Source organism: Odocoileus virginianus, chromosome 7, assembly GCF_023699985.2.
Source record: "Odocoileus virginianus isolate 20LAN1187 ecotype Illinois chromosome 7, Ovbor_1.2, whole genome shotgun sequence".
NCBI classification, from domain to species: domain Eukaryota; kingdom Metazoa; phylum Chordata; class Mammalia; order Artiodactyla; family Cervidae; genus Odocoileus; species Odocoileus virginianus.
In genome coordinates, this window is record NC_069680.1 from 85,275,925 (window position 1) to 85,297,701 (window position 21,777).

The window sequence follows — 21,777 nt, forward strand, 5'->3', positions numbered from 1 at the left end:
CTAATAAATCCAATAAACTAATAAAAAAAGACATGAATAGGTATAATCTTACCAAGGGGAAAACATGAATGGCAAACATAAGACCACATGAGATGTTTCACCCGCTTAGGTAAACAAATGTTGCAAAGTTTGATAATAGTAATATTGACCAGAAGCAGGATCAAGGGGAAATTTTATATACTTGGCTATAGATTACTCCATTCAGTGCCAGCAGCACTTTTCATTATCATGTAAAATTGAATATTTGCATATCGTACAGTCTTTGCATTCTGTTCCTGTGTATATTCAGGAGAGAACCATATGCTTGTGCACGTAACTACTTGGAGACCTGTTGATAGCAGTATTTGTTCACGATTGGAAACCAAATCATCCCAAATGCTTATGAGCAGAAAAATGGGCACATGTGACAGTGTCGCACAGTGTGCTATTCTACAGCAGTATAAACAAATGACCCGAGTAAGAGTGTGGACTAATTTTGCAATATAATGTTGAGTGAGAACAGCAAGTTAGTACATTGCAGTGTCACATCATTTTTTCCATAAAGCTCATAAGCAAAACTATTGAATAAAGATATACATATGTAACCTATCTTTTTAAAAGGAAATGGTAAGGAAATTGTGAACAGAAAATTCAATGTAAGTAACCTCTTGCTGGGGGGCAGGAGAATAGGATAGTAAAGTGACATACACATATAGGTGGAGCTACATAATTATTTTGGTTCTTCGGTTGACTAATAAGGTTGTATGCCTTTGTAAGTTTCAATAATCAAGATAATAAAAACAAAATAGATGGCTCAAAGGACTATATATGTTCTCCAGCACCCCCTTTTAGAGAAATACATGGTGCAGGAAAGCAGGGGGTGTGAACGCCAATCAGCAGACTGGCCCCAGGCTGGTGTCTGCAAACAGGGATTTCAGAATCTCCTCCCATCCTAAGTGCCCAGAGCTAAGAGTGGCTCCCCAGTGCCTGCGTCCTGTGTGTGAGCAGTGTGGTTCACACTGAACATCTGCTCTCCTCTGGGGACTTGGGGTACCTGCCGGGCAGGTGTGTTCACATGATCACTGCCTGGTACAGAGTATCTCATGAGCATCTCACTCGGGGAATTAGCGCCCTGTGTCTCCCCAGGGTCCTGAAAGTGTTCCTGGTTTCCTCTAGCCTTCACTCCCCATTCTCCCTCTCCATGGCTTTTCCCTCTGACAGTTGTGCTGCGTCCTCACAGTGCCCGGGAGTCCTAGTGAATTACTGAACCCAGGGGGGTCTTGGAGACCCCAACACAGCCTGTAACAGAATTGCTGACTTTGTTAGAAAACTTTTAGTAGGTTGACAGTTAAACAATAGTAGCCACATACACCCTCAGGTACACTTGGCATAATATAACTTGGAGCCCAGGTAGGGGATGGACTTAGTCAGGGTTGATTGGTTACTTGTCAGTCCATGCAGGTTGTGTGTTCTGGAGCAGTTTACAAAATAATTAGTTGATTGCAGACTAGCTACCAGCATTACTAACAAGCTTGTGATAGTCACCCTGCACACACTGTCATAAAGAGTCCTTTTAACTTGTGTCTGGTTGGGTACTGTGCACTGAAGTAAAGATGATGTGGTCAGAATTTTCTCAATTATGTTTCCACTGGAGGAAATGACTGCTTTTCAAATGAAATTGGATAACCAGGTATCTGTTGTAAAAGTCTTTATCGTGTACGTAACGTTTCTTCCAGAGATGTGTTACATCAGAATTTTGAGAGTTACAAGCCTGAGGTCCAGGAGTTGATTTGTGTGGCTGATCGTTTGGGATCCCTGATGCAATACGAAACTCCTGGTTTCCTGCCAAACAAAAGAATACACAGAGGTATTTTAAAATGATCTGAAAATGGGGCAAGGATGGTTAAACTGTGTTGTACTTTTGAAAAAGAATCGTTTGTTGTGCTTACTCAAAATCTCCGTGTGATAAGAACAGAAATGAGTAGATTCATTCATACTGAATTCTGAGGGAAGAATGCTTCTAGCTTTGGCTCTTAGGCTGTTGCTTTGGTGTAGGCGTGGAACGTAGGTCGTCAGTTATTGCTTTGAGTCAGACAGCTCATCCACCAGAGCCATCTCCTTCCTGAAGGGTGAGGAGGGATTTGTACCTCAGTTCCTTCAGGATTGAGAGGAGATAAGTCTGCAGTTGTCTCCAGTTTCCTCTAATAGAGCTGAGTTTTAGTTAGGCCGTCATGATGGTAATACATCTCTGGTCTTGTTGAATTACCAATACTTGTGATTCTCTTTTAATATAATGATTCCTAAGTTGTTCATTGAGTTGTTGGTGAAGATCATTCCCTCTGAAGGGTACTTACAAACTCTGTTTTCCCCATATTTCCTTCTTTTAGCCATGGGTTTGGCAGCATTAGAAGTCATGCAAGCTGTACAGCGTACGTGGACAAATTCAAAGGTTCGAATGAATGGGAAAACACGGCTGATGCAGTGGAGAGACATGTTTGACATCGCAGTAAAATGGAGACGGTAACTGGCATTTAATGAAAATAAACCAGAAGTCTAATCAATGTAACATAATGTTAAATCTCCTCTAGTTAGCGGATTCTGAATCCCATTTTATTAACTAATGTGTGCGCATGTGCACTCAGTCGTGTCTGACCCTTTGTGATCCCCCATGGACTGTAGCCTGCTAGGTTCCTTTGTCCATGGGATTTTCCAGGCAGAAATACTAGAGTGGGTTGCCATTTCCTCCTCCTTTATTAACTAATAGTAGATCTTATAAGTTATATTTCCTGCTGTTATTCATTTTCATGAGAAAAACACTGCTCTACTTGTAAACCTGCACTGACTTCTTACTTGGTCCAGTTGGAATATTTTTGGGATTTGCAGGTTTGTGTTTCATAGTTTTAGATGTAATGGGCTGAGAAGTTGTTTTCTCCCCACTTTCACAAAGACTTGTACATGTTTTCTTTTTAATGCTTTTGAACATTTCTAGGTTTTATAAGGTCTTCATTTTTAATAAACTCTATTTTATAGGATTGCTGACCCAGACCAACCAGTGCTGTGGTTGGATCAAATGCCAGCACGAAGTCTCAGCAGAGGTTTTAACAACCACATCAATTTAATCAGGTATGAACCTTCTGGTTATCTTTCCTGTTTTCGTAGCAGTTTTTTAAAAATTAATTAGTTTAGTCTTGGCTGTGCTGGGTCTTTGTTGCTACATGCAGACTCTCTCTAGTTGTGGTGCCCAGGCTTCTCGCTGTAGTGAGAAGTGGCTTCTCTCGTTGCAGACCACAGGCTCGAGGTGTGCGGGCTTCAGTCGTTGCAGCGTGAGGGCTCAGTAGTTGTGGCTCATGGACTTAGTTGCCCTGAGGCGTGTGGGATCTTCCCAGACCAGAGATCAAACCCCTGTCCCCGCATTGGCAGGCGGATTCTTAACAATCTCCAAGGAGATTATCTTAAATAATCGATTTACAGAGACTGCAGGCAACCCATTTCTCCTTTCTTGGTGACTTTGGAACACAAATTAGCCCTGTACCTGCAGGGTCCTGCCTGCGTTCCTTTGAACTGGCCTGGTTGCAAAAAGAAATGTTGTGCCTCTTTTCCAATTGAAGGGTAGAATGCCAGATTTTTGCCTAGATGTCCATCTTTAAATGGTCCTAGAAAGTTATCTATTGTCATAGAAAGTACTTAGATGGACGACATTACAATACCATTATATTATATACTTATAATATTGTGGCTCAAAGAATTGTTGGAGTGAGGGAAAGTCCTCCCCCTTGCGCCACCCTGTAACACAAAGGGTTTGGTTCAAAGACGCTGGGTGCTAAGCTGCCTTCTTGGGAGGTTGAGCCAGGTTAACTGGAGAGCTTTTGTTTTGTTCAGAGGCTTCTGACAAGTTGGGCGTGTAGGTGAAGTGTTCACCCTGTTACCCCACCCTCTCAATAAATGATGAGCAAATATTAAAGAGCAGCAGTTCCAAAGGGACCCACTGAATTTAATTTTAGCTAAATTTTACAAGTATGGTAGTTTTATCACATTTAAAATGCTTCCAATTCCAGAAGCCTGAATCAAGAAAATATTCTACTATACAACTTCAACATTTGAGTTTAATGGAAATGTTATTAGGATATTTATTGTTTTGATTTCTAGAAAATAAATTTCCTTTCCCCTGTGACTTGTGTATTCATGTTTCTTACAGAATAATCTGTGACGTTTATAGTAGACTCAACTAGCTTTAACCGAAGGCCACTCCTCATGTGCTGTGCTGCATGGCGGTGATATGGCAGTGAAGTATAGCTCCTGACTTCAGAAGACTCATAGCTTAGTGAGGGAGGCAGACCATTGAGCTGCCTTTAATGCTGAGATTGTGCTGCTCATGTGTACAGGGTGCCAGGGGTCCCAGTCCAGCCTCAGGCGATGCTGTTTGGATAGATGGAGAACAGAGAGAGGTGGATGATGCGTGAACAGCCACCCCCCACCACCAACCCTGACACCAGTGAGTTAGGCATGGTCAGGGAAGTACAAGTGTGATTAGTTTATGGTTAAGGGGACTGTCAGAAAACAACCCTAGAAAGATAGGCAGTAGCCAAAACATAAATAGCTTTTTTTCCTCAACAAATAACTGACATACCCATGCTAAGTCATTTTCTGTCTGGAAATGATAGCCATTCAGAAGTAGAGATGTGACCTGAACAGAATCATACATCTGGATGATCACTTTGGCCGCAGGTGGCAAAGTCAGCGACTTCCCTTGGAGGGATAGGGAGTGGTTAGAAAGTTGTGTAACGTTCGGGTGCATTGGTGCAGAGGTCTGGAAAGCTCTGTGAAAGTGAGCTGGAGGCGACGAGTGAACACGAGAAGGCAGGGTTGGAGCACTGGTGGTGGGTTAGAAGTGGGAGTGAGCATGCAGCTGCAGGGATGTGGTTGCCCCAGGAGGCCAGGAAGCCCCAGGGCAAAAAGCAGGTGAACATGTTTGGGAGCTGGAGTGAATTCCTGAACCTGATGTTTGACGCGCCAGTGGGGAACCCAGGGAGCTGTGTCCAGGGAGTGGTTGGCTCTGTGTGCTGTTGGACACATGTGTCAGTGTGTTGGCTCTACATGAGGTTCTGGGAGGGTTTGTTCCTGTTTTTTTAAATTAATTAATTTATTTATTTTGGGGGCTGCACTGGGTCTTCATTGCTACAGGCTGGCTTTCTCTAGTTGCAGTGAGCGAGAGCTACTCTAGTTGCAATGCACAGAATTTTCATTGCAGTGACTTCTCTCGTTGTGGAGCACAGGCTCAGTAGTTGTGGCACATGGGCTTAGTCGGTCCGCAGCATGTGGAATCTTCCCAGACCGGAAATCAAACCTGTGTCCCCTTCATTGGCAGGTGGATTCTTATCCACTCTACAACCAGGGAAGTCTTGGGATAGTTTTGAAAATGGAGGTTGGGGTAGAAATGGGAGGAAAATACTACTTAGAGCGGTGGAGGGGATGAAGACAGCTAGTGAGTTACACAGTCAGAAGGAGTGTTAGCAGCTAACGCTGTCAGGAACACTGAGAGCAGTGATATGGCAGGACAGGGAGGGGACATGTTGCTGGAAAAGGGGAAGGATTCTTAACGGTAAAGTGGCAAATGAGTCTGAGCCTCATTGAAGCACTTGAGAACTTTTCTTCCTGCTTTGGCATCTCGGCACTGAGTTTTTTTACCTTTCTTCCAGAGTACTTTCCGTTGCTGACCATCAGTTTTGCTCAGACAGGCGTTTGTTTCTCCCATTTTTGACTGCAAGCAAACCAATGCCCCAAACCTCTTGGCTACGTTATTCTCACAGCTCTCTTACTGTCCTTTTGAGTTAATGTTGCAATGAACATATCTCAATGTAAAAACATTCTCAACGTATATTTTTTTCTTAACAGGGGTCAGGTGATCAACATGAGATACCTGGAGTATTTTGAGAAAATTCTTCATTTTATTAAAGATAGAATTCTAGTTTATCATGGGTAATCTTTCAATTTTCTTTTTCATGGTAATGGATAGATTTCATTTATTTCTCATTAGCTATACTTATGAAACTTGAAAACCATGCCTATTGACAGACGGAACAAAATATATCACATTTTTACATAGTGTTTAGAATCATAAAGCCTTTCATAATCATTTATCAACCTCCTTTTTAATAGCTTTACAAAATCCAAGGACCTCAACTGAGTGTTTTTAATCTTGAAGTGCTGTGGCTTTTCTAGCCTCTCTCCTGTCTTTGAATTCAATGAAAGCAGGATGTTTCTTTAAATTTCTTAATTAGGGATTAAATGGTGGATTTCCGCCTTAATACTCATTCTCCTTCAACTGAGAGGCTGTGCAGTGTAGATAGAACAATGGACAAAAGGCCGGGGAAAAAGAATTCTGAAGGTTAGTTGTCACCAAGTAAATATAAAATTGGCATAAAAGCCTAGTGGTATGCTTTCATTTGAGCAACTTTAGGAATAAAAAAACGTATACTTCTACTTTCATAGTTGGAATAGGAGAATCAAAAGTTTTCTGACCAAGCCCAGACCCATGTGTGTCCACATAGACACTGGCTGTCCATCCGTTCTGGTTTTCCCTGTTTCACGTCTGGACAGACTTCTGTTTCCCTAATTCTCATCTGTAGCCCAATACTTATTAGATTCAACTATTCCATTACTTTGATACTTTGGTTGTGGTCCACCATTTTGAATATTGAGCCAGTTGTAATTAAAGATTTATGTAAATTAAAGGTAATACCATAATTAATTACTGATTTCTGTGTTAATTTTAGTTGCTATCTCTCTCTCTTTCCCCTTTAAAGAGCTAATAATCCTAAAGGATTGTTGGAAGTTAGAGAAGCTCTGGAAAAGGTCCACAAAGTGGAAGACCTCCTTCCAATTATGAAGGTAAATTTATCATCAAAACCACAGTAGGTGTTTTTAGGGGAAAAAATTAGTCTTTGAAAGAACTCATTATCATTAGAGGCATATTTGTTAATGTTATTAGTATTTTAAGTTTTATAAAGTATGACACTTAAAAACACGGATAAAAACACATCCTGAATAATAACCAAAATTAAAGCAGACCCTAGAAGGTAGGAAAATGCAATAAAGAAAACAAAGTCAGTTCAACTAAAAGTTTATAGAAAGAGAAGGAAGAAAATTAAGATAAGGAGGGAATGTGTGTAATGGGTGATGTGTCTTGAGTGACTGATTCCCTCCCTGAAAGAGCAAGCATCTCAGATCGGTGTTTTAAAACCCAGCTGTGTTCTGTTCACTGGAAACACCTGCAACAAGATGATATTCAAAAAGTTCAAGGCTGAAAGGTCGGCCAGGTAAATGCTACTGGAGGAAAGCAGGTGTGGCAATATCAGTATCAGAAGTATTTGAATTCAAGATAAAGGGCCCATCAGGGGGAAATAATTATATTGTTTTAAAAGTATAATCCATTAAGAAATTAGAACTTTATGAACCTTTTCTCCAAACTACCCAAGATGTGCCCACAGCAGGTACATTTGATTTTTTTCAATTAATAGTTTGACCTTTAGCATAAAACTTGAATAAATATTCTCCTTGTAGTTATAGTAGATAAGACTGATGTACATTGAGTGAATGTTAAGAAATTTCTATGAGTGACAAGGCTTACGCATTTCTAAAGAATAACGAGGAGGCATCACGTCATGGACAAAGCCACAAGCTGACCCCACGCCCCGGGTGCAGGCTGCTCGCTGGGCTGGATAGTCTCTCCTGCTTCTACTCCAGGTTCTTGTGTGCTGATGAGCCTTGTTTCTGGCTGACGTGGTTATTTTGAGGGTCTCGTGAACTGAGGTGTGGTTCTCAGTCTTCTCAAAGCCATCTTAGCTCAGCAAACATGTTCAGATGGCCCCTTTAACTAAAATCAAATCCATAAGAATGTATCCCACATACTCAAAAAATCCTTTAGAAAGTCACCACATGCTGTAAAGGAGTTCTGGAAGGTAAGTTGTTTACAGGCAAGAAGCAGTATGTCAGCATTCAGGCATGTCTTCGTGAGACGCCATGAAGTAGCCGGTTGCTTGCACATGTGTGTGAAGTCTTGGTGAGTGTGACGGCTCCAGAGGCAGCCCTGTAGCTCTCTGTCATTTGTTGACTCAAGTATCATGAGCTGTGACTTTGGTGATATGGTTTTCCATAATGGTAAACCACACTTAATAAAGTTCTATACAATATACAGATATACTTTCCTCAGTTTATATGCTGTTTACATTTCTAGAAAAGTCAGTGGGTATTTCAACTGTAACAAATATTTAGTGTGTGAGTGTAAAATGGAGTCTGATTCCAGGCCTAGGTAATTATTACATTATAAACAACTTCTTCATCCATGTGCAAATCCAGTGGGAGTCATGCCCATGTGACTGTTCCTTGCACCTCATCCTTGTAGCCACACTCTCCCCTGAATTCCCCAAATGTCCCCCAGGGGGCAGAATGGTCCCACCGAGGACTGCTGGATGCACCAGACAAAGAAACTGGAGCCTGACTCAGATTTTAGTCTTTAGCTTTCCCATGGGTATTTTCAGCATTTAAATTTACTATATTAGGCAGAATACAGAATCTGTTGAGGGATATTTTAACACATATATATGAAAGTGAAAAGTGAGAGCGTTAGTCTCTTAGTCATGTCCCACTCTTTGTGACCCCGTGGACTGTAGCCCACCAGGCTCCTCTGTCCATGGTATTCTCCAGGCAAGAATACTGGGGTGGGTTGCCATTCTCTTCACCAGGGGATCTTCCCAACCCGAGGACTGAACCCAGGTCTCATGCATTGCAGGCAGATTCCTTACCATCTGAGTCACCAGGGAAGCCCATAGTATGTCTGTCTGTGTGTGTGTGCGTGTGTGTGTGTATTAAGAAAAGCGTAATGCACAAGAGGCTTCAGTTGTGTGGAGCGCTGCTCGGGGCCCAGCATCGCCCGCCTGCCTGGTGTCTGGCTCCCAGCGCAGTCTCTGCCAGTCTGGCTGTGTCTGGGAACGGCCATCTGACTGTGGCCTCGCACGCCATGCCTCCACCTAGGCTGTGTGTGTCCTAGTGCTCCTAAAGGCACACACAGAAATAAATAAAGATATGCCTTTGTGTTTAAAGTGCTTGTTGACTGTGATGCCCTGACAGGTTCTTCTGAGATACACGATGTGCTTCTGCCAAACAGCCAAGTTCAGAGGGACCTCAGTTCCCCTCTGGGCAGCTGGTTAGTGAGTTAGGAGACTGGATGTCCTGAGGGCCTGGACCCCTGTTTCCATGTGCAGCTCAGGCAGGACCTCAGCTTGCCTCATCTCACCAACTGGGTTTCCCCAGCTGTGAGGTTGAGATCGTGGCCTGTCTTATAGGCATGCAGGGAGCATTAGAGAGAATTGACGCACACCCTTAAGTGTTAGCACGTTCTGCCGCTGAAAGCCCTTGTCCACACACAAAGACATCTCTGTCTCAGCCCCTGCTGCCAGCCATCCTGCCCAGTCCACACATCTTCACCCTTCCCTGCACCTTAGTGATGCTCACTGGCCGCTGTTTTCAGACAGCCTTTGCCTCCAGTGTGTTTTGTGAAGCACAACCTGTTTTTATTTTACCATCGATTCTCTTATTCAAGTCTGTCAATCCTAAAAAGTGTTGGCCACACTCAATAACCGAATTTGGGGAGGGTGTCTCTGGAGCAGTGACACCTATTTATTGGCTTTCATTTTGTCAGAAGTGTTTTAGACAGAAAGCTGTGTTCATACTCATCACCCTTAAGAGCCACTCTCACCTCTCATTCCTTTAGAATACTCTGCTTTGTTACGCTGTGGTCTGTGCAGTCGGGGTATGTGCATGTATGTGTATAAAATTCTCGGTTGACAAAATTCTGAGTACTTTTCAGGCAGATAGGAGTCTACTTTGAAGAAGCACTAGCAAAAATACATGGTGCTATTTTGAATTGTAGGGTGTTGAATACAGCTATTCTGCTAAGTGTCAAAGTTTCTGTCAATTAAGATGAACAAGAGAAAAGACCCAAAGGGAGCTCTTAGGAGTGAGAGCTGCCACTGAAGGAAGGCTATGTGCCTTTTGCCCTGAGGTTCTCTTCTGGCCTCTGGCAGGGGCCGTGGGGAGTGTGACTTGGGCTGAGAGAGTGGATGGGGGCATAGGGGCAGGCGTAGGCGTCCTGGACACTAACTGCCGGGACAGAGGACACGATGTCTTGCATTCACTGAGCCTTCTTAGAAACGTCAAAGTCAGAGTTGGCGCTGCAGATTGGGAATTTACAATGAATCTCACTAGTAATGTGAATTTTCTTTTTCCTTGAAAGCAGTTTAACACTAAAACAAAGGATGGGTTCACTGTGAACACCAAAGTTCCCAGCCTCAAAGACCAAGGGAAGGAATATGATGGCTTCACGATTACGATTACAGGAGACAAGTACGTGTGCTTCCTAAGTGTGGGTGTACGGGGGGGCAGGTGTCAGAAAGTGTGCAGACGCCTGGTATTGCCAGAGGAGGTTTGACATTCTGGGCTTTTGTTGTCTCCTGAAATGGAGATTATCAAGGTCCAGTGTATCACTAGAACCAGCTTTTTTGAAGCTTGTTGTGAGGAAGACTTTTACCAATTAAGTGAAAAAAAGATGAGAGATTGGCAGATTGAAGGCTGTTATTCGAATTTTAAGTATAGTTTTGATTCATTGTGAGAGTATAAGTATGTTTTATTGAAAATTTAGAATATAGATAAGCAAAGATAAAAAATTTTAAATCATTGTTTCCTTTAAAAACTGAGATTATACTGTACATATTGTTTTATAACCTGTTTCTTTTCTACCCTTGCTATGAATGTTTTACCATACCTTATTCTTAAAAGCATTTCTAAAAATTGCATAGTATTCTATTTTGGGGATATTGTAGAGTTACTCCTATTAGTTTTTACTTGTCACTGATCCTTTAGGATGTTTCCCGCTCTTTCAGCTTATATAATAGCACCAAATGAAAATTTGTGTTAATAATCATTGTATGTCCATCTGAAATCCAGACTTCACCTCAGAGCCTCCACATCCTTGAGCTTGGGTGGGATGATATTGGCCCTCCCCAGTCGCCGCCCCCTCCACAACACGCGTTCCTCGGTTGCCACCCTGAGCTCCACCACATCTGCCTCAGGGATGTCTGGCAGCTCAGCGTTGGGCCCCACATCCTCTCAGCCCCTCTGCCTCCTGGCCTCTTGCTTCCTTGTCAGAACTCACACCAGCCTTCAGGGAGAAACACCATTTAGCAAAGATTCTGTGACTCTTCCACTTCTTTGAGGTCTCCATCTCTACCCTAAGCCACATATCAAAGCACCTTCCCAATAAAGATGGTTCTCCTCGCATAAAAGGAATTCCAGGGTTTTCTACTGATGTAAAATTATTTTCTCCTTACCCTTCACCCACCCATGACGAAGTTCCCAGCAGAAATGGAGCTACTAAGTTAGAGTACATAAATCCTTCCCCCAAACGTAGCATCTTCCTCAGCCATCTCTTCATTCCATTTGTTGTCAGTCTTGCCTGGGGCCTCTGACCACCACAAGGACTCGTGACTCGTATCTCCATCTCCCGTCTCCTGGTGCCTGACCAGTGCTTCAGTGGGCTCCACCCCACTGGGTGTTGCCCTGGATCCAAAAATCCCTCCCTAGTCCGTACCCTGCCATTGCCTGTTGACACCGAAATCATCTCCCTTGCCAGATAGGCAAGGCCTTTTATAATAATGGCCTCGAACAATACTTCCTGCTTTACCTGAAGCGCTTTCCTGCCAGAACCAGGCCTGCCTGGATGACTTGTTCCCTGAGGTCACCTCCTACCTCTTGGGTCTCTTTCGCTCACATCCTCATCTTGAAGACTCAAGTTCTGGCCCCTTCTTCCACAAAGCATTTTCTGTTTTCTTCCACATCTTCCAAATTAGATCAACTTTCTTCTCTGAACCTCTGATCAACTGTTACGGCTTTACGCATGGACTGCTAATAATCTGTGACCTTGTTTCCCCCTCCTTTCCTCGATAAAGACAGCTGCTTTGCCTTGTTGTTCTTCATAGCATCTAAGGACTGTCTTCAGCATTTTGGTAAACTGGTGTTATACAGTCAATACCTGTTGCATGGAACTTTTATTCTCCACAGGGCCTCATATAGAGCTGCACATGCAGCAGAGCTTTAAAAAATGAAAGCGTGGAGGCCCAGAGCTTGTTTTCTGTGCACAGCCCTGGCTCCTGCTCTTCTGATGTAATAGGGTGATTGTCTGATAAAATTGAAACACATTGAAATATGTTGTACTCTGTAGTTCTTTCCTCCTCCATTGGCCTAAGCTCATAAAAGACGTACATATGAACCTGGAGCCTATTATACAGATTGAAGTTAAGTCAAAAAGAGAAAAACAGCTGTCTTGTTTTAACACACATATGCATGGAATCTAAAAAGGTGGCACTGATGACCCTGTTCTCAGGTCAGGAACAGAGACACAGACATAGAGCAAGGACTTGCAGACACGGCAGGGAAAGGAAAGGGAGGGACGAACTGAGAGTGTAGCATTGACATGTGTGCATCAGCATGTGTAAAACATGGCTGGTGAGAAGCCGCCGTGCAGAACACGGGCCTCAGCTCAGCGCCCTGCGGTGACCTGGGGGCGGGATGCGGGTGGTGGGAGGGAGGTTCGGGGGGAGAGGATGTCTGTACACTTAGGGCTGACTCGTGTTGTTGTGTGGCAGAAACCAGCACAGCGGTGCAAAGCTATTATCCCCCAATTAAAAATTAAAATTAAAAACACGTGTTTTTTAAAAAGTACATATGGTTAAACTGAGCAAATCCTGTCTGTGAAAAAACCGCCTGTTACAAGACACGCCTCGGCAGTCTGCTCAGAAAGGCGCCAACACGCCTCGCATGTCCTGCCACATCCCCGAGTGCCACCCTGCTGCTCCCCCACACCCTGCCGCCCCCTGTGTTTATAATTGTATAATACATGCCTCTGACATACATTCTTGTATTTTTAGGGTTGGCAATATACTATTTTCTGTGGAAACTCAAACCACAGAAGAGAGAACACAATTATATCACGCCGAAATAGATGCACTTTATAAAGATCTAACGGCAAAAGGAAAAGTACTGATTCTCTCATCAGAATTTGGGGTAGGTTTCTGTTTGTCTTCATTTTATCCATGCTGCTTATGATTCTTTTGTCCTCTTTCATTGGAATCATATATTTATGGTTGAAATCAGCTTTAAATAACCTTTATTTAATAAGAAATAATAAGAAATAAGCTTTAAATATTTCTTTTAATATTCTTATAGAGACAATTCCTGTATTTAATAACTACAGAAACTGAGAAAGGGGAATGTATGTAGTTACTGTGTTGTATTATCATAAATTGGAGCCTTGTCAATATTTAGGTGTGTAGGTTGTCCATGATGGACGGGAGTGTTTCCTGGGCTGCAGCCTCCTCCACCATTGCTTTCTGATTCAACGGGGAGCTCCTTCCTGCTCCCAAGGAGCTACAATGTCACCTGCATGATTGTAGCTGTCACTGTGTGGAGAGTATTGGGGGGTGCTCCATCCACATTCTGGAATGGATGCCCATGGCTTTTGGAAAGTTCCTTTATTTCTCTGGATTTTATTCAGTTTACATATATAATTAGAGGCAACCCACTCCAGTTTTCTTGCCTGGAGAATCCCATGGACAGAGGAGCCTGGTGGGCTACAGTTCATGGGGTCACAAAGAGTCAGACACAACTGAAGAGATTTAGCATGCACACATATGATATAATTAAGTATACTGATCACCTAAATCTCAGTGGCGGGGAGTGGGGGGAGGAGTGATGCTAATCAGAATCTTGGAGTAGAAAGGCCTGTAGTTTGAGAAAGTATATTCAATATTAATAAGCACTTTGTTTTATTTTAATCCTAATGTATATTTTGACTTTGCAAATAATGTTATAGACCAAAACAGATATCTACCTTTATCAGAAAAAGGTTGCCATTTTGAAGGCAGCTGGGAGCATACTGCTCAAAACGAAACTGTACATATACCCTTTCATTAGGAAAAAAATGATGTGAAAGAGTATAAAATATTCAGGGATATGAAAAGTAGGTCCTTGCAGGAGAAGAATGAAATAATCCTCTTCCTAATCAATGATTCTGCTGTCTTGTCACCTCATAAAAATGAGTTTATAGTCTATTATTTAAGTTCACGAGCACATATCTTTTTTTCCTAGGAGGCTGATGCTGTTTGCAACTTAATCTTATCCTTAGTTTATTATTTTTATAATTTAATGCCGCTCTCTCGTGGATCCAGGTGGGTGATATCCTATAATCTGACAGTTTTGTAGTGAAGAACACTCGCCTTTTGCTTACATTTGCAGTGTGGGTATGAGTACAGGTATCCTAGCAATGGCAAGAAGCCCCCTTTGTTTTTCCAAAGTCCACCTGAAAGCGATGTCCTTGATCTACTGCGTCATCAAGGATTCTGGAAGGTAGTTCTGGTAGAAGGTTCTTGGTGTTTACAGGCTGGAGCTCATTCATTCACAAAAATGTATCCAAATCGCGCTCTGTGCACACATGCGCTCACTGTGCTTTAATTCCTGGTGTTTGCCCAGACTGTTACCCTGCCGCCCCCAAACTTTGGCCATTAATTGACCTTTAGCCCTAATGTTTAATACTTTTGCATCACCAACCATCCCAAAGTATTATTACTGTTATAAATGAACTCTACTTAGCGAATTCATTAGGAGTCTTTCAAGTGTCATTCAAACAAGGGTGTGTCTGTAGAGCTTTCTTTTCATTCTCTTTTATTTGGTACCATGTACAGTGAATCAGGTGAATGGCGTATGCTGTTGTTAGCACATGTTTGAATTTAAGATGTTTTGGTTAAAATCATATACTTAAGTGTCTTGATCTCTGACTAATACTTTAGAAAGTGGAACTCTCCTAAATGTGGTGGTTAAGTTTTCTTATACTATTAAAAAAGCATTGGAAGTTAGGCAGAATGGGCACAGGGGTCCACTGTATGGTGGTGGATGGAAACTAGGCTGGTGGTGATCATTCTGTTGTGTAGACAAGTGTGCACCTGGAACTTACAAAATGAAAGTGGCCTTGAAGTAAAATTGGAACATAAATATTGTACCTTCGGCACAACTGTTACAGGACTGCTAACTAGATCTATAACATGCAGGGGCCTCCATGTGCCCTGTTCATCCACCACGTGCAGGCACTGTGCGTGCATGTGTTCACACAGCAGCTTGTGGGTTTCTGTGTCACCTGAGAAGGAGGTCCAGTCATCCCTGTCTCCCCCTCAGCCCCCGCACCTGTCCGGTCCCTGACTTAAGTCTCGTTGACTCTGCCTCCTAAACCTCTCCTCTCCTCTCATGCTCCCCGCGCCTGCCATAGCTCAGATCTGCTCATCTCTTGCACTGACCTTTCTTTTTTTAAAAAAATATTTATTTAATTCTTTATTTTGACTGCATTGGTCTTTATTGCTCTGTGGAGGCTCTCTAGTTGCTCTCTAGTCTTTATTGCTCTCTAGTTGCAGCGAGCTGGAGCTACTCTTTGTTGAGAGGGCACGGGCTTCTTGTTGCAGTGGCTTCTCCTGTTATGGAGCACTGGCTCCAGGCGTTTGGGCTTCAGTAGCTGCAGCTCTCCAGCTCAGCTGCCTCGAGGCATGTGGGGTCCTCTCAGACCAGGAGTTGGACCTGTGTCCCCTGTAATGCACAGATGGATTCTTAGCCACTGGACCCCCAGGGAAGTCCCTCTGCTTATCCCTTGCACCTACCTTTCTAACTGGTCTCCCCTCTTCCGGGCCTTTCTTTTCCCTCTCTGTGTCCCAGTTCTTTATCTCTGTTGGCTCAGGTGCCAACCCAGCGGCGTGGTGCACAGTGCCAGCTCCTCCCGGCCCTGGTCTACCGTGGCCTCGTCACCTTTCCTGTCATCTGCCCTCTCTCCATCCTGACTCTGACCCCCCCGCCACACCCCTGCTTGTCCACACACCTTCCTGCCCCTCCCAGCCAGCCCCCTTCCTGCCCTCTCCTCTCCATCCGTTGCCCTGCCCACGGCTTTCAAAGACAGAGCACGTGTGTCCATGGCCTCTGTGAGGGCTTCCCTGATAGGTGGCTGCAGCACTGGTGGCCACGTGCAGAGGCGAGAGCTCTGTCTTACTGTCTCCGTCCTGGGGTGCCTCTCACACACAGCTGGCATCATAATAAGAATGTCAGAGCCCAGAGTGAGTCTGGACATGCCAGGAAGGAAGTGCACATACCCAGTCTTCAGACCAGTCTGTTAGTACTTTCTGAGATGCATTCTTTTTCTTCTTTGGGGCCAAAGTTTTTATTGTTAAACTCTAATAATATGTTTGCATTTACAAAGTATATTATATATATGAATTTTAAAGCCAAGCCTCATGCAGTTAAAAATAGAAGCAAGCAAGGACTTACTTCTCTGGCAGTCCAGTTGTTAAGACCCCATGCTTCCAATGCAGGGGGCTTAGATTCAGTCCCTGGTTGGGGAACTAAGATCCCACATGCCATGTGATGTGGCAGATAATGAATTTTTTAAAATAATAGAAAGGAGGCACATTTTCTAATTCAGTGTTTCATAACAATAGGAAAACTAATTAAAAAAAACTCATCATTAAAAGAAACTTTTGTCTCAGAAAAATATTGTTACACATTTACCCCTAAATTAGTAAGCCAGTAAATATTTTTCTTAGTAAATTAGCGAATATTTTTAGAACAAATGAAAATATTCTCTTGTTTGATGTCCAAAGAATTGTTAAAAGAAATACAATGTCATCTTTTAGGATGGGAAATCCATGGTGAGCTCTAATGTGGTAACCGTCTGTGGCCTGGACTGACTGGTAATTGTTCTCTATCTGAATAGTGTGATCGCTTACTCAGTGATTGTGGGAGCGCTGATGGCAAGTGGAAAAGAAGTAGCAGGAAAAATTCCCAAAGGGAAGGTATGTTGGAGCTGGAGCCAGAAGGGAAATGGTTTCAAGCCCAGTCTGTGGAGTTTTATGTTAAAACACACAAATGAACTGAATCCCAAAGGGAACCTCCCCTCCATCTTTAACCACATTCTTAAATCTCTTTCTTTTTCAGTTGGTTGACTTTGAAGCTATGACTGCCCCTGGTTCAGAGGCCTTTAGCAAAATAGCTAAAAGCTGGATGAACTTGAAAAGGTAATTGCTTGATAGGAGTCAACAAAAGGAAGTGAAACTGGAATTGTGCTCATTTTTATGGGATATGATTATATAATGAATTTAATCTGCTTTTCAAGGTTACTATTTTTTTGTTGTTATTTACGACCCCTTAACAGGCGAGTGTATGGATAAAAATGAATAATGAATAAAATAAGGGAGCCAGTTTGTGAAAGAAGGGTTACAGACGTCTTATTTATATAGTCAGATATTCCTGTCTCTTGGCCCGTTGGTCCTTTTTCCCAGACTCGCAGGGTCAGTATTCAGGAGTGATTTTGAAAGCTGAGCTGGGCCTAACTCAGAGTTCTCTGGGTGGTGGCCCCTGCCTTTCAGCTGCATTTTTCCTGTTCTCTTTGTTTGGGGAAGGTGGTGCTTTACTGTGATTTAGGTACAAAATACACAGGAGTCAGGGAAAGCTGCAAGAAATTACCCCTGATGGTTGCCGTGGAAGGGCCCAGTACTACGATCTTTCCTGACTCTTATTTTCAAAAGCACCACAGGGGCATAGGCTGAAATTAAACTCACAGGTGCTTTCATAGTTAATTTTGTTGTTGTTCAATCCTAAGTTATGTCCAACTCTTTGCAACTTCACGGGCTGCAACACACTAAGTTCCTCTGTCCTCCACTGTCTCGCAGAGTTTGCTCAAATTCATGTCCATTGAGTCTATGAGGCCATCCAACCATCTCATCCTCTGCTGCCGCCTTCTCCTTTTGCCTTTAATCTTTAAGCACATCTCACTATTTAACCTTATTGACTCTTGCTCCTTCTCCATGTTTTTTTTTTTAATATCATAGAAACTTCCAGTTTTGCTTTTCCATATCTGTTCAACAGAGCAACCACTCTAAAAATCACTGGATAATCTGTGCTCTGTTTAAAACAGAAGTTTGTCTCTGTAAGACACTTTGGTCCCATTTGTGAGTATTCCATTAGCTTTGTAATGAAAACTCCTTTAACAGTTACACCTCCTTCTAGTGTATTTTTGTCTCGGGTTTACTAGTTTACATATATTTTAGTAATATGACCATAAGGTCAAAGGCCTTGCCTCTGTTTCCTGCATAATTTTACAGTGCTGATCTTTCAACAACTCTTTGAGGAAAAAATAGCAACACCACCTTATGTTGTGCAGCTACAGGTTCACAATGTAGTTGACACCCATTCCACACTCCTTACCAGGAGTAAGTAACTCTGGGAGTTAGGAATACTGTCCTTCTTGCTGCAAATACAGGGAAGTGGGTCTGAGAGGAACCACTAAAGCTGATAGGGATCAAGGCTGGACCCAAAACATGTGTCTTCAGGTTCCACGTCTAGCACGCGTCTTGGAGGGATGTGTGTGCGCAACACTCACTGTGTAAGTCAGAGATTGATTTTCTTTCCGAAGACTGGTTGAATTTACCTGCATCTCATGATGGGAGCCTGCTGATACCCCAGTGACTGCTGAAACAGGATCTGCTGTGCTCACAGGTTCCCCTGATATGTGATGTTCTCTGATGTCACACATGTGGAGTACTGCAAAGTGAATATTGTAATAGGAATTGATATAATATAAGCTTTGTCTTTTTTGGTAAAATTGTGTTGATTTTCACACTGTTTCTTTGCATTTTTCTCTTTCAGTATTTCACCTTCTTATAAGACTCTTCCATCTGTGTCAGAGACGTTCCCAACATTAAGATCGATGATCGAGGTGCTAAACACAGACTCCTCTCCACGCTGTCTTAAGAAACTCTAGTTACGCTGTGGTATTTATACAAGTAAAGGGCCGGACCTCTTGCTTCTTAAGTTATTTTTTAAAACATGGAATTATAAAGAAATTAGGTCCTTTATTACTTTTGATACCAATTTTTGATAGGAATTGAATACTTGAAATCATTTTATTTACCTTTCTGAATCATAACAGAAATCATGAAAGAGGGTTTTGAGGGGACAGAAGAGCTCTGTGTCTGGGAGGGGAGGCATTTGATTAGCCAGTGGCCTCTTGGTTTCCACTTACAAAGTCATACGACTCCTTCCTCACGGCGAGAAGAGTTTACTCCAAAAATTAACAATTAAAGGGAACAAAAGCTACAACAAAACAGGAGTGTTTTCATTCCTTTAAAGATCTGGATATTTTTCAAAGACCTTTTTATGCACACTGTGATAAGGCATCTTGTTTTCAACTGACATCGTCCTCACATGTGGGCTCTCCGTTTTGTTTGAACCGTGGAAGATTCATGGCCATCAACATGCTTGGAGCTCATGACCTGGGACACTTACGTTGAATGATACAAACAGTATTTGCCAGTGACTCAAACACTGAATTATTGAAACATGTTTTATTTGTTTTTTTCCTCTTTGTTGGAAGAAATAAATGGGGTGATTTCTATAAATCACCAGTTTTTGACACTGGATTATGTATGTTTTTATTTTGTGAACCAGTTTCACTTTGAGGTATAAGAACAGTCAGAAAATTGCTGACTTTCTTTTATAGGCAGGGTAAATGACAGTGCATAAATGGGTTCAGTTAAACACCATTTCCAGTCATTTTCACTTTTCTTTGTTCTCTGTTAAAAAGTTAAGCTAGTCACTGCTTTCTGTTATTTAGTTTCTGTCTCGCAGACCCTTGTGAGCAGGACACAGCAGTGTCTGTGTCTGCAGGTGTCCATGCTCAGCAGAGACTCCACTCTGGCACTTGCAGCGTTAACAGCAGAAGGCGGCTCTTTGGACAGATAGGACCTGCCCTCTGGACAGGTGCTGTTCTGGGCGCTGACGTGCGTTTCAAAACATCGAGATGTGGCTCGTGTTCTCCTCTCATCTGATGGTGATACAAATCGTCAGGCACACCTCATTTTATAAAGAGAGCTCACACCCACAGTCAGCTTTCCCAGAGTCTTTGTCTTCATTTTACAGATAAGAGGGTTGAGGCTCTGGGAGCTTGATGACTCTTCCAGGTGCCCCCAAAGCCAAGGTGCTAGGATCCAGCCAGGTCTTTCTGGCCCCAAGGCCTGTCCTGCCCCGTCGCAGTCTCAGGGCACCAATGATTCATTCCCAGGTTCTTCTCAAGATTCAGCATACTTAACCCTGTTCCATGCAAAATCTCCACTGATCCGTTACATTGCTCTGCACTCTCAACTTCCTGCTGTTTGACCTGCATCCAGATATGGCCTACAGGATTGCAAAGCGAGAGGGGGATTGTAGAGATTAAGCAAAGGAGAAATGAGTAAGTTTTTAAATTTTTCCCTCTTTTTTGCCTATCATCCCAAAGTCAAAATCTTTCAACTTCTTCGAGTGTTTTTCTTCACTTTATCACCAACTCTTCAAAATTTTTAATTGTGAGACACCCATTTTTCAGTTAGGGAAATGGTCCAAGTAAATTAACTGACTTTTCTAAAATGTGACAATATGTCCAAACCCCAAAGTTAGAATGTAGTTTTTCCTTAAAACTTAGTTTACCAACTCCAAATTACTACATTTCAGTTTTTATGTAAATAGTTTGTTTTCTCCTCATGCAAGTATTATAACTCTCATGTGGGGCTTCCCAGGTGGCTTGGTGGTAAAGAATCCACCTGCCAGTCAGGAGATGGGAGAGATGCGGGTTCAGTCCCTGGGTTGAGAGGATCCCTTGGAGTAAGAGTGGCAACCCACTGCGGTATTCTTGCCTGGAAAATTCCATGGACAGAGGAGTCTTGAGAGCTGAAGTTTATGGGGTTGCAAAGAGTCAAACATGACTGAGCATGTACGCATCATTAGACATACTGAAATGTTAAATTCTGTGATTGCAGGATGTTCTGGGAAAACCTTCCATCTTCTGCCTGAGTCCCAGAATACTTGAGCCAACTTGACTGTGGTCTGAACAGAACATTATGAGCAGGTTTGTTTGGTGGCTGAGAAGATATTGTCTACTGGGCTCCTCTTCCATCGTTGAGGGTTTTTGTCTCAAGAAAGCCATGAAGTTTTGGCATGCATTTTTCTGTCATAATATTTAAAATTCTCTCATCACATCTTCTGTTAAATTGTACCTAGAAATCTGAGTTCCATCATACAGGTTGTCCTCTGTTTATTTTATTTTACTTTATTATTTTGGCTGTGTGGGCTCTTCATTGCCTCTCAGGCTTTCTCTAGTTGTGGCATACAGGCTTTTTTTGTTGTGAAGCATGGGATCTAGAACATGTAAGCTTTAGTAGGTGCAGTGCATGGGCTTAGTAGTTGTGTAAGAGCTCTATTGCCAAGTGGCATGTGGGATTCTAGTTCCCGCAACAGAGACTGAACCCATGTCTTCTGCATTGGAAGGCAGATTCTTAACCACTGGACCACCAGGGAAGTCCCTGTCCTGTTTAAAACTTTAAAAAGTTTTTAAAATTAGAATCAGGTTTGCCTTTATCCTTAAAATGTCATATTGCAAACTTCTGATCACACTGAAGAAACGAAACTGCTCTTTGTCTTTTGTCTGTGTTTGGTTTTTATCTCATCAGATGCCCTGATCCTTTTGATCTCATGGTGCAAAAAATCAGGAGCTCTCCTGCTAGACTTGTGGTACCTGAGCCTACTTCCCCCAGCCCTTAGCTTAGATGACAACCGGAAACACCAGATTTGAGGGGCTTCACTGCCCCTGGTCAGATTTGAGTGTGAGAGGCTGGGTTCCCACTGTTC

At 42.7% G+C, this 21,777-nt stretch overlaps 1 protein-coding gene across 7 annotated transcripts in view; it reads left to right on the forward strand.

Moving 5' to 3' along the window:
* Positions 1-19,538, forward strand: part of TTC13 (tetratricopeptide repeat domain 13) — a 75,891-nt gene extending 56,353 nt beyond the window's left edge. For 3 of the 7 annotated variants that reach the window (XM_020905511.2, XM_070471104.1, XM_070471106.1), the window contains 11 exons: positions 1,716-1,846; positions 2,367-2,499; positions 3,010-3,102; positions 5,872-5,955; positions 6,783-6,867; positions 10,271-10,380; positions 12,960-13,095; positions 14,179-14,258; positions 16,835-16,913; positions 17,056-17,135; positions 18,766-19,538. In XM_020905511.2, the coding sequence (XP_020761170.1) occupies positions 1,716-1,846; positions 2,367-2,499; positions 3,010-3,102; positions 5,872-5,955; positions 6,783-6,867; positions 10,271-10,380; positions 12,960-13,095; positions 14,179-14,258; positions 16,835-16,913; positions 17,056-17,135; positions 18,766-18,880 (1,126 nt within the window). In that variant the 3' untranslated portion in view covers positions 18,881-19,538. Of the gene's footprint in view, positions 1-1,715; positions 1,847-2,366; positions 2,500-3,009; positions 3,103-5,871; positions 5,956-6,782; positions 6,868-10,270; positions 10,381-12,959; positions 13,096-14,178; positions 14,259-16,754; positions 16,914-17,055; positions 17,136-18,765 lie in introns of those variants that run through there. The other 4 variants (XM_070471103.1, XM_020905512.2, XM_070471107.1 and 1 more) reach the window with 2 other exon arrangements.
* Positions 19,539-21,777: the final 2,239 nt, after the last annotated feature.